Source organism: Rattus norvegicus, chromosome 18, assembly GCF_021556685.1.
Source record: "Rattus norvegicus strain SHRSP/BbbUtx chromosome 18, alternate assembly SHRSP_T2T, whole genome shotgun sequence".
NCBI lineage: Eukaryota > Metazoa > Chordata > Mammalia > Rodentia > Muridae > Rattus > Rattus norvegicus.
Window position 1 is genome coordinate 56,524,677 of NC_141551.1, and position 12,824 is coordinate 56,537,500.

General features: G+C 51.0%; 1 protein-coding gene across 1 annotated transcript in view; it reads right to left on the reverse strand.

Annotated features, from left to right (window-relative positions):
• Positions 1–500: 500 nt before the first annotated feature.
• Positions 501–12,824, reverse strand: part of Cdx1 (caudal type homeo box 1) — an 18,304-nt gene continuing 5,980 nt past the window's right edge. The window contains 2 exon segments of the mRNA NM_001419633.1: positions 501–1,588; positions 2,070–2,215. Of these exon segments, the coding sequence (NP_001406562.1) occupies positions 1,358–1,588; positions 2,070–2,215 (377 nt within the window). The 3' untranslated portion in view covers positions 501–1,357.

A 12,824-nucleotide genomic window follows, 5' to 3' on the forward strand; every position in this document is an offset into this window, starting at 1 on the left:
GTTCCTTCTTCCCTTCTGGACCTGACCAGCACAAACAAGTCCTGGTTCAAGTGCTGCCTCTTCCAGGAAGCCTTCTAGGTCTCCTGATGAGCAGGGAGCGTGCTCTGCTCTCTCTCTCTCTCCACAGATGCAGTTTCCTGCCATGTTCAGAACAAAGTTCTGTGCCTTTTTGTTTTATGCAAACACCGCTATGCATGTGTTCCCACCGGGCCAGGCACTTTTGGGGGGCAAGGACTGTACTCTTCCCAGGCGTAACCATGCCTGGCACACAGTGCCGTATGAACGACAATGCCGAAGGAGCAGCCTGAGTGAAAGTTTGACGGATCAGAAGGTGGACAGGGTGGGCGCTGGAGCTGCCGCTCACACAAAGAGCTGTCTCTTCAGCCCCAGACTTGTCTTGGCAGGGTCCTGTTTGATCTGCCTAGTTTTAAAGGTGACCTCGTTGGGGGAAACCACAGAAGGAAGAAGAGACACACAATCACGAGAAAGGACGTCAGTGATTAAACTTTTTTTTAAAAAAATTCCTTTAATGCTATGTCTGATTTTCATAAATTGTTTAAAAGGGGAAAAAAAAATCTTATTCCTGAAGCTGCATCCAAGAGATTCCACTCTACTTAACCCCCGTACAGGTATGAGTTCTCCATGGTCTGGGGGCTCCCGAGGTGTGATGGTGGCCTGTGGGAAGGTGGGTGTGAACGGGAAGGTTGACTCATAGTCTTCCCAGAGAGGCTTCCTCCTTTCCATCCGCAGGCCTCCTTGGAGTGCTAAGGAGGGGGCAAGAGCATGGCCAATCGCCTCCACCTCATGCCCAGTCTTGATGGCTTTGTGGCTACCTCCAGGCTGGGGAGAGCCAGAGCAGGGGATGACAGGGCTAGCAAAGTTGAGGCTGGAAGAGGGGACAGGCGGGACAGATATCTTCCTTGTGCTTCATGTGGGAGTCTACTCTCCTGTGTACCACCCTCTCTCAATGCTGACTCCTCCCCAGGCCAGTCTGGCCCATGCACCAGCCTCCCACCTCACTCTGGAACCCTTGGAGGAGACAGTGGAGCCTCAACCTTGTCTTGACAGCTCACTGAGCTCTCTGAATCTTGCAAAATCTCCAGGTGATTGAGACTTCTCACTGGGCCTCCCCATGACCCTGTGGCCTAGGACACAAGCGCTTGTCCAATCAGCTCATCACACGACCCAGCCAACGGAAGGCAGGGAGTGGGCAAGCTACTTGGTCCTAGGTAGGCAGTTTGTCCACAGTGACCCCAAAGGTCAGCAGCAGGGCTGGAACTCAGGCTCCCTGGGCCCCAGCATAGCCAGGTGTCCAACATTCAAGTCCCTAGATCCCTGGACCCCAGGCTGGAAGGGGCTAGGGTAAAAACTCCTCCTTGACCGGCACTGGGGAGGGGGTGCCCAGAAGACCAGCATTGGTGGGGCATAGACTCCCCAGGGGTGGCCCCGATGGTGTGGGGGTGCCATCCAGGGGCAGGGGCAACTGTGTGGGAGGCATGGGCTGCTGCTGTTGCTGCTGCTGCTGCTGCTGTTTCTTCTTGTTTACTTTACGCTCCTTGGCCCGACGGTTCTGGAACCAGATCTTTACCTGTGGGATTGCAGAGAATTTATGCTGCAGATTTTAGGAAGGAGCTGGGCTGGGAGAGGTGGTCTTCATGATCCACTTTCTGCTCCAGTCACCACTAAAATACATTCTCCCTGTGCTCTAGACACCCTTCTCTGAAACCTCCTACAAGGCCCCAGTCCTCCAGAGCCCCCATGTTCTGTGACTGCCCATCCTCTGGGTTTGAATAGCATTGATCACCAGCCACTGTAGCCTCTGTGCGTGCGTGTGTGTGTGTGTGTGTGTGTGTGTGTGTGTGTGTGTGTGTGTGTGCGCACACATACATATGTCTGTTTGTGTGTATGGAATAATGTTGGGTTTAGTTGGTGGTATGGCAGTGGTTCAGTGTGTGGTTTTGTGCCAGTAGTCTGGAGACTACCTTTTTTTTATTTTTTTTTGTGGGCTCTGTCCATGCATGGCAACCTGAAAGCCCAACTACTTGAGCTGAGTTGGAGGGCCCACATACCTGCCGCTCTGTGAGACCCAAGTTAGCAGCCAGCTCTGACTTGCGCCGAATGGTGATGTACCGACTGTAGTGAAACTCCTTTTCCAGCTCTAGACGTTGGTGGTCTGTATAGACCACGCGGTACTTGTCCTTGGTCCGAGTCTTACCTGAGGAGCAGAAGGGCAATGAGGGAAGGCAAGTGTAGTGGATGCTCAAGGAGGACCAGGAAACCTCTGGCAGGAAGCTGATGACAAGGTTGTGGTCTGAAGCCAGCTATGTCAGCTGTGAAAAGTGAGGCTTCAGGAGATTCCCTGACTGTTCACTCGGAGGGCCTCAGAGCTGTGTGGTAACAAACTTCCCAGATGGGTTTTGACTCAGGGGTCCCCAGACCATAAGTCTGAGCATAAGTCACGAAGGGGACACCTGACTGGCCAGGAGACACCTGGTTAGTTAGAGGACACCTGGCTGGTGAGGGAACACCTGGCTGGTGAGGGTAGACTAAGGATAAAGGGGATTCCCAGACGCTCTTCCCTCCTGTGCAAGAAAGATCCAATGGTGAGGGAAAACAGGATTTGGAAGTACCCTGTGATTGGGGGCTTCCCAGTTCTACTGAATGCTAGCCCAAAGTAAGACTGAAAGGCCTAGAGCTGCTGGTAGATGCTAGGGTCTGCAAGGAGCCCAGAAGGAACACTCAAAATGCCACGCCCTACTCTAGGGTTGCATCGGGAGCCCTAGGGCTGATCTAGCCGAGCTGTCCATACGCCCCCTATGTTCCGTGTGCAGTGACTTAGCTCATTCCACTGGACAAACCAAGTTCCTGTCTCAAGCTACACACTGTGGTGGGCAGGGAACAAAATGAAAAGTCCTTGCTTGGATGCTAGGGGGAGAGGACAGACAAAAAGAAAATAAAAAGGGAAAGCATTTGCTTTGTTCGCTGGCAATTAGTTTGAGGAAAAGAAGGAAGATGGGGAGCCTACAAAGTTGGCAGTGGGAACTTCAGAGTCAGGTGGCAGGCACCTACTGTCCTAGCTACTTGGCTGGGTCACTTGAAACTAACAATTCAAAACCAGGGCAGCACAGGTAACATACTGGAACTCTAGCTTCAAAAACTCACAAAACGAAAATCCAACACAGTGGTTTGAAGCCTAACTGAGAGAGAGCGAGAGAGCAAGAGAGTGAAAGAAAGAGAGAAAGAGAGAAAGAGAGGGAAAGGGAGAGAGAGGAAGAGGGGGGGTAAGAGGGAGGGAGGGAGGGAGAGAGAGAGAGAGGGAGGGAGAGGGAGAGAGAGAGGGAGAGAGAGAGAGAAAGAGAGGAAGAGAGGGGGGGAAGAGGGAGGGAGGGAGAGAGGGAGGGAGGGAGGGAGGGAGAGAGAGAGAGAGAGAGAGAGAGAGAGAGAGAGAGAGAGAGAGAACAGGCAGATTCCCAGAGAAATAGAATCTGGCGAAGTGAACATGGAGGGCAAAGGCCCTGAGGTAGGAATATGAGTGAGGAGGAAGCTGGTGGTACAGGGGAACAAAGAGGAAGGGGGGTGGGGACAGATGTCAAGGGAAGGGCCTTAGTTTTTCCTCTGTCTGTAATGGGAGAACTGTTGCAGGGCTCTGAGCAGAGGAGACGTGTGTCTGCTGCAGGCTTTCATGTTTCTCCGGCAGCTGTGTGGAGAGTGGGGACAGGGGGCTGCCATGTCTCAGGACAAGAGGGTGGTGACTTGGCTTTTAGATGGTGCTGCTTGGGCCAGGAGCTGGACTTAGGACCATCTGAGGTTATTAACATCAGGGTTGTCTTTGGAACTGAGCTTAGGAGGCTGTCTGGGGCAAGGATCATGGTATGGGGCCTGGGTGAGCCCCAGCTTTCCCTGGAAGAAGTTAAACACATGGCTAAACTAGGTGCTTGCTGACAGCAGGCATGCTCACACACTAGGGAACACCGGATCGTGCCATAACCCTGGAACCCCTCCTGCCAAGCGCCCACCAACAGCTTGGCCTTGGCCTCCCTGCTCTGTACCTTGGCTCTCCCCCACCCTACCCATGCCCCTGCACTAAAGACCTGCATTGGGCCCACCTCCATCCCACACAGCCTGGCAGGAAAGACCTAGGCTTTTCTCCAGCCAAGTGGTTCTGTGGGGAATGGGAGACAGCAGCTGTTCCTAGGCATCTCCCTGGGCTTCTGCCAGAGCAGCAGAACCACACTGGCCATTTCCATATGCACCAGGCTCACAGTACCACCTGACAGCAGAGACAGCTCAGGACAGCCTGCAGTTCCGTGCCAGGCCTGGTTAGAGGAGGGGCTGAGGGAGAGGTTGCTGAGGTGCTGGCTCCAAGCACGGCTCCTCCTTGACCTAGAAAAGTCAATCTTGCTTCAGAAACAGCTCTCCCTGAGGCTACTACCACCACACCCTAGCTGGGCTCTGAACCCATAGCCCACTGGGATCACTGGCTAGGCCAGGAGCCCTGGGATTTCAGTCCCTTGCCATCTTAGAGATGACAAGACCATGTTTTAGGGTGGCCATGTGGCTGCTGGAGTTCTAAATAAGAGGTCTGTGAGTTCTTCCAGGCATGTCCAATTGTGGATCACAAGTGTTCTGTGGTAACTATAAATGTGGTCCCACACATCTTCAGACTACTTAATTTATTCTATGTACTCTATAATTCTTACTTCATGTCAAAAGGTGATTTGGTCCTAGCTCCAGAAAAAAAAAATAAAGACAAAATAATGTTGAAAGGCTAAGCACTTCCAACCTCCCTGCAGTCAAGGTCACCCTCTAGTCTAGAGCTCTCTCGACTACCTCCAAAACACAACTCCAACCTCACCCTAGTTAAGTACCACTGAGCTACCCGGCACCCTAAGTGTAGCAATAGAAGCTTACAGAACAGACCACACCTCTATGTCCATTCCCTGGAATGGAGGGTCAGACCATGGCAAGGGCAGACTGTAAAACCTGGTTTGGACTGTGGTTGATGGGCTTGGGCTAGAACTTTCAAAAGCCAGGAAGACTCCCAGCTGTCTCCAAGAGGATTGAGGCAGCAGATGGAGCTCTGTTTGCGAGAGCCCAGGTTCGGTCATGAAAGCAACTGTTCCCTTAGTACCTATCTTCATTGCCCCGTCTCTGTGTCTGTCTTTGTCACCCCGACTCCTGGTGGTAAGCACAAGGGACCCACAACGGTCATTCACAGCTGGGAGCCAGGACACAGAAAACTGCTCTCACTGAGGCCATGAGCCTGGTGATGACATGTGCTGAGAGTAGGGCAACCTGATCTCCATTTGGCTTTTCCCACAACAGAGAGAATGGTAACTAGACAATACAGGCTGTTGGCTGCATTTCAGTACCTCTGTCCCCACCAGGGTCAGTGGAACCCTAGTCCATAGGCTTAGAGAGGGGTTGATAGGAATAGGAACCTATTGGCAAACTTCTATGTAGTCCAGCTGCTTAAAGAATATTGATGGGAGGGCGGGTGGTAAGCGGGGGTTGGATGGGGGAGGAACACCCTTATGGGGGAGAGGGATAGGGGGCTTATGGATAGGAAACCAGGAAAGGGATAACATTTGAAATATAAATTAAAAAAATATATCCAATTAAAAAAAAGGGAATATAGATTGATTCTAAGAGAACAGTCTGGCAACAAACAAAACATTTGATTCCCTATATGGCCCAGGAACAAGGGACTCACATCTATCCTTGAGGGTGAGCACTAACTGGAGAGCCCTCCCAGGACCCGACTAACCACTATGTGGTCCGGCTTTGCATGCACAGAGCTTTTGGCCACGAGCTCTACTTCTAGGACATAACCTCACCTAGAACTGCCCACAGCAGAGAATGTTACTACTAGCACAAGACTAAAAACAAGGTCCACGAGTAGAGAGCAGCTGAGCTACGACACAGAAGACCAATGGAGAGGAGCACTAAGCAACAGTTAAGACGTATGTAGGAGGGAGCAAGATGCAGGAGGCCGTGAGAGAAGCCTGCTCCCACGCTGGGGAAATGGCTCTGTTCAGGAAATGCTTGCCACAAGAGCGTGAGGACCTGGGTGTAGATCCTATGAAGCCAGCCGCAGTGGCTCCTTCGCCTGTGGTTCCAGTTCTGCCAGTGTAGGGTAGAGGTAAGTAAATCCCTAGGACTCACTGGCTGGCCAGTCTAGCTGAAATGCTGAGCTGTGGGTCAGTGAGAAACCCTGCCTCAAAAAACAAGTTGGAGAGCAATAAAGAGAGATACTCTGAGTTAATTTCTGGTCTCCACAAGCCGAGGTACAGGTGAACACATCTGTTTATGAGCATACACACACTCATATACACACACGAAAATTCACAATCTTTTAAAAAACCTAAAAAGTGAGCCCAGTGGTTAAGAGCACTGACTGCTCTTCCAGAGGTCCTGAGTTCAATTCCCAGCAACCACATGGTGGCTCACAACCATCTGTAATAGGATCTGATGCTGTCTTCTGGTGTGTCTGAAGAAAGATACAATGTACTTATATATAATAAATAAATAAATCTTTAAAAAAAGCTTCAGGGGCTGGAGAGATGGCTCAGTGGATAAGAGCACTGATTGCTCTTCCTAAGGTCCTGAGTTCAAATCCCAGCAACCACATGGTGGCTCGCAACCATCTGTAATGAGATCTGATGCCCTCTTCTGGTGTGTCTGAAGACAGCTACAGTGTACTTATATACAATAAATAAATAAATCTAAAAAAAAAAAAGCTTCAAAAGTACGTCATAATTCTGGGCAGTAGTGGTAACACACCGTTAATCCCAGCACTCTGGAGGCAGAGGCAGGTAAGTGGACCTCTGAGTTTGAGACCAGCCTGGTCTACAGAAAGAGCTCCAGGACAAACAGGGCTACACAGGGAAAACTTGTCTCAAAAAAAAAAAAAAGTAGATGTGTATAATTTTTTGGTTAGTTTTTGTTTTCCTGAAGATATATACAATACAAGAAGCCAACAACAGGAGTTGCCTCCTCTGGGAAGGCAGGTGAAGGCAGAAAGCAGGGGGTGTTGGACTTTAGAGGGTTTCAGTGTTCATTGTGCAAATGTCCAATGCATTATTTGTATATGTTCTGTGTGTACGTGTGAATGTGCATGCGATTGTACATGCACATGCCTATGTGCACGTATGTTTCACTGAGACTGACTCCAGGGCCTGATCATGATAGACAAGCATTCTACCACAAGGATAATATCCCCTGGGCCTTTTTATACTTTTTAAACTTTGAGACGGAGTTGTCCAGGCAAACCCTGAATTCACTTTGTAGCCCAGGCAATTCTTGAATTTGAAAACTTCCTGCCTTGACCTCTTGTGGGTAGGGTGACAGATGTGCACCACCGAGCCTGCACTTTAATTAACTTTGTAGGCTGGCCCTGGACTCACTCTACAGTGAGGATGGTTTTAGGCTCCTGATCTTCTTGTCTCACCTCCCAGTACTAGGATTACAGGTGTATACTACAACACCGGCTTATGCTGAGAATTGAACCCAGGGCTTTGTGCATGCTAAGATACCATTTACTAAGCTATATTCCCAGCTCTGAACTCTCATTTGTAAAGAGATTTTACTTATCCTTTTAAACTTCATACATAAATACAATAGACTTTGATTATATCTACCCCTGTGCCCTCCTCCAGCTCCCCTAAGATCTCCTTCCCACCTACATCTGCCCCCTCCCTCTCTTCTTCCTCTTCCTTCTCCTCTAACCCAGAGTCCACTTAGTGCTGTTTGCATGTGTGTGGGTGTGTGTTCACCTACTGGGGCATGGGCAACCTATAGTGGCCACACCAAAGAAGAATGACTCTCCTTTTCTCAGTGGCCATCAGCTGCCAACAGTTCCTCAGCCAGACGTGGGGCCTTGTGAGCCCCTCCTCATCCTTGGAAACTCTTTGCAGTGACAGTCAGGAGCCCTGAGTTCTGAAGCTCTGGACAGGGCTCAAGCCTGTATCCTCCCTGATAACCATTTGTGAGCATCTGAGTCCCCTCTGGAACCCAGAGAGGAAGGGCAAGGTGGCACATGAAAGGGACAGAGCAGGGAGGAGGCCAGGGTGAATGATTTACAGGTTCCGGGGACACTGGGGGGAAGTCCAGGCTCCTGTAACAGGTGTCTGATGAGGGGCCGGCCACTCCCAGGCTCAGAATGAGTAACTCGTAGGCAAGATGCCAGTGAGAATTGGTAAGGGGAGTGGGTGCAGACCTTCAGGACTGAGCACAGTGCCAGAGCCTTAACTCACTCACCTAAACGGAAGGCTTACCCTCTGCTCTGGTTGTCATAGGCAGAAGGTCTCATCCCCATAGGACAGGCTGCTTTGAGAGGCGTGAATGCATCTCCACATCTAAAGCATGTTCAGTTTGAGGTCTAGAGAAGCCACCAGCAGAGCTCTCAGTGCCTGCCCTTTAGCCTCAGTCCTCCTAGTGAGCTGTCCTGAGAGTCCTGGCCCCCAGATTTGGAGTGAGTAGAGCTGACACTGGCTCCTGGGGTTTGATACTTGGCCGACTCTCCAAGTGTCTCTGGTATGTGCTCGTTTGAACAAGCACTCCTCTATGGATGTCCGTGCCAGGGTGGCCCATCTCTGGGCCCCATTTTCTGAGTCTGTAATGTGAAGATAGCCATTAAGGACAATCATGGTGGCCACGGGCCAAACACTTGTGTGTGTGTCTCAACACCTTGGCTTTTTGTTTGGTTTGTTTGCTTAGGTTTCTTGTTTTGTTGTTGTTTGAGACAGCGTTTCTTCATGTAACAGCCCTGGCTGTCCTGGAACTTGCTTTGTAGACCAGGCTGACCTCAAACTCACAAGAGATTCACCTGCCTCTGTCTCCCCGGTGCTGGGGTTAAAGGCCTGTGCCACCACGCCAGCTATGTATCCAGTTTTTGACATAAAACATACAAGCAAACAAAAGCAATGGGATTTAACTCCCGGTCTAGGGATGTGGAGACGGTTCAGGAAAGTTGTTTACTGCCAAGCCTGATGTCCTGAATTCCATCCCTGGGACCCTCAAAGCCCAAACAAACGTAAGTAGACATGTTTTAAAAGCTAGCTCTATTTGTTCACGAGAACCCATCACAGAGAGAATGGTTTTCCCCAATCCTCTCCAGCCTTGGGATGTACAGGGCTGTACCTTGGATGAGGAGGGCTCCCTGTGCAATACCTGGCATACAGCAGGTACACAGAGAGGGAGATAGGGTTCATTCTTTCCTGATGGTGATGGGGTGACCCCTGTACGATTGCCAGGAAATGGGGGCTGTGTCCTACTGGGATGCTGCATTTGTAAGGTTCCTTCCAACTTGGAAGCAGGAGGCTCCCAGTGTTTGTTGATTTTTAGATCGTGTTTGTTATTACTGCCGAAAGAATTCTAAGGCTGATCTCCCAGTCTGAGAGCCTAGACAACAGGCCTGCCCAGCTGGAAGACAGGATAGTGTTGCTGCAGCCTGTACTGTGGACCTTATCCAGCCCCGGGCAGACAAGGAGAGCCTGGCCTCTGCTCCAAGACAGACTGACTCCCAGAAAACCAAATGGTCTCTAGGTCAACACTCCTGGATTTGTTGCTCCAAGTGTTAACTAACTCTTGACTATCAGGCTGTGGGCCTCAACCCCAGACCCTCTGTGACCTCTCACTGGGTGGGCCACCTCCTGTGGCTGTACATTAAGATGACACTCCCACCAGGCATGTACACAAACACACACACACACACACACACACACACACACACACACACACACACACACATGGGAGTTTGCTAATGCTAAGTTCTACCATTTTGGGGGGTAATGGTACTGAGGACCAAGCCCCACTCTTCCTCTCAGCTACACCTCTGCCCTCTCATCTTTAGCAAGCTCCAGCTGGAGTGTTCTTAACAAGTGCCTCAGTTGTGGGTCTCAGTCTTTCCTGATGAGGGGTGGGTGTCAGCATCAAGGTGTGGAACCCGGAGCTTCATGTATGCTACCTATGCACTCTTCCATTGAACTACAACCTCAGAGCACAGGCTCTCGACGGTCAAGTTCTATGCAATTCTGAGTCTGCCTCACTACTCACCCACTACCCAGGTACACGCATAGGGAGGGCATATCCACACACCCTCCAGTCTTGTAGAGCAGGGGGCAATGGCCTGCCCACCTATGTCTGTGGTGCCTGCTTGGGGGATGGTTAGGGAGGTGGGAAAGGAAGCCATTGGATGGTGCTTCAAGATGGAGATGAGAGAACAGATTTAGAAAGGTCACTGGGTCATGGGATGAGGACAGCTGCAGAGCCAAAGAACAAAGAGAAGGAAAGAAAGATAGAGGGGTTCAAAGGTATTGGAGGATCACTTTCCTTGCCACCCCTTGAGCACATTGGCCAATGCCTTTTCCAGGCCTTGTGCAGACCGAGGAAGAACATCAGAGATGGACAAGAACAGAGAGAGTGGCCATCTTTTGTACAGAAAAGATGAGAAGAAAGAACTCCAAGTTTGCTGAGCACGCAAATAACTTTAAAGACCCCTGGGGTGTCATCCAGATTCACACAAGAGGGCTACCAAAAAGTGACAGGTGATGAGCACCCCCGTGATATTAGCACTCTGCCATTCAAGATCCTCGAAGGCTGGGGTGCTCACTAAGGGTCCAGACCTAGCACTAAGAGCTGGGAAGTGGAAGGAGCAGAGAAGTGTTTGAGCTTTCGTGGGTCACCTCCCTGTCCAGCACACAGATGTGAAAAACAGTTGTAAAGGGCAAAGGGCTACAGACACCGCCCCCACCCTCACCGCCCCCCCAAAAAGCGGAACTGAGCTATTTGTAGAAGTAGATGCTGGAGCACTCGCTCCCTCAGGAACAGGAGGAATGTTGCCTGATGGGAAAGACATTTCAAAGAACGCCCTGGAGTGAGGAGATTTGACTATGCCATCAGTTGCTGTGCGATCTCAATTCGAGCCTTTTCTCCCATCTGTGTCACCTGTAGCAGGGTCTCTGCTGCAGCAGCTCGGGCCCTGCCTGTCCTCAGGACACTAGAAGCCATTCTGGAGCCATGGGCTTCCTAAGCCCACCGTTCACCCTCATGTTGGCTGAAGGGAAACTACAGCCTATTCTGTCATGGCTGCTCACACGAGTCCGGGAGGAAGGATGAGGCTGGCAGGATTGGGTTAAGCAAACCAAGTCTGAGGAAGCCCCAAGAGGGAATCGGTAACCCCTTAAACCACCTCCTCTTCCCACTCAAGAGTCATCCATCCTGGTTGCACCCGGCAGCTCTCAAGTAACCTGTGCATCTTGACCCCCATATTTTCCTTGAGGCCCACAACCCAACCTGGCTTCAGGCAGCAAAAAGAAGGAATTTTAGAGTCTTGGGCTGGAGAGATGGCTCCGAGGTTGAGAGCATTGGCTGCTCTTCCAGAGGGCTGGGCTCCCTGCACCCACATGGAGGCTCACAGCCATCTGTAAGTCTAGTTCCAGGGGAATGTGATGCCCTCTTCTCACCTCCGCAGGCACTAGGGACACGCATGGGAAAACATTCATACTCATCAAATCATAGACTAATCTTAGAAGTTTGGAGTCAGATGTCCCTGAAAACTTCACCTAGGTTGGCCATGCGCTGCTGGTACATCCCCACATAAGCCACTAGAACCCTTCTGGTTTCGTTTTTATTGTTTTCTTTGTGGCAGTGACCAGATTTCAAGGGCTCAACTGCTGTCCTGGCAGCTGGCTGCTAGATGGTTCAGATCTGATATGCTTTCCCGGTGACAGGAAGCTCTATGAGACACCACTGCCAGTTCACTGCCCACCGGGGACCAGGAGCCCAAGCTACCTAGCTCGCCTCACTACACTGAGGTCACACTAGCTGCAGCTCCTGCCACTGTTCTCATTCTTCCAAAGTTATTCTGCAAGGACCCTCAGTCCAGAGTACAACTCTGCCCCTTCTGCTGAGGGCTCAGCCTCCAAAACGGCCCTTCCTGCCTGGTGTCCTGCTTCCTCATGACCTCAAAGCCAGTCATAAAGCGTCCCATTCTAGGGTCAGGAATACTGCTTTGGAAGAGTGGCTGAGCACAGAGTGTCCTGGGTGCTTAGCAGCAGTCTGGTCTGTGCTCCTGTGACAATCAAACAACTACCAACTGTGATCGGGAACGCGGAGGACCACGGATAAAGACCTGAGGCTGGGCCAAGTTGTTAGAGGGTGGACCTTCTAGGCCTTGGGGAAGTCTCTTGGAGGGAGTGGCTTATAGGCCAAGAGCTGAAGGTTGAGAGGGAAGCAGCTTCTATATCCTATATGGGAATAATACTCCAGAAAGAGAAAATGGCTTCTGCAAAAACCTTTGGATGGAGGAGCTGAGGGAGGAGCTGAATTCCAGTTCTCTGAGGGCAGGTAAAGATCCCACCTTTGCTCAACCATACCTCCCATCACCCAACGGAACCTTCAGCACAAAAGAGAATAATATTACCTGCCTACCTGGAAGAATGGATAAGGGAAGGAAGGATGTACTGGGGTGGAGGGTGGGGGGCACAAGCTGTGGCTAGAGAACTAACAGAATCTCTGGCTGAGGGGAGTCTGGGCTTGATTTCAGAGCCCAGGCAGGCCTGAGGGTGGCAAACACAAAGAGGCAAGCTCAGGCTTCTCCTCCCTGCTCCTGCCAAGATGAGGGCTGAGGGGAGACACAGGGAAAGGGTAGCGACACATGGCAATGACCCCGACTCCAGATGTTATGGCTGCTTGTGAATCCCAGGAGCTCCAGGCCTGTCCCCAGAGGCCTGTTGAAGAAGAGGACTTCCTTCCCAAAAGCTGGCCCCTGCTGCTAGCAAAACTGTCTGGATGTGAGAACGGCTCCTGAGGCTCTAAGCACA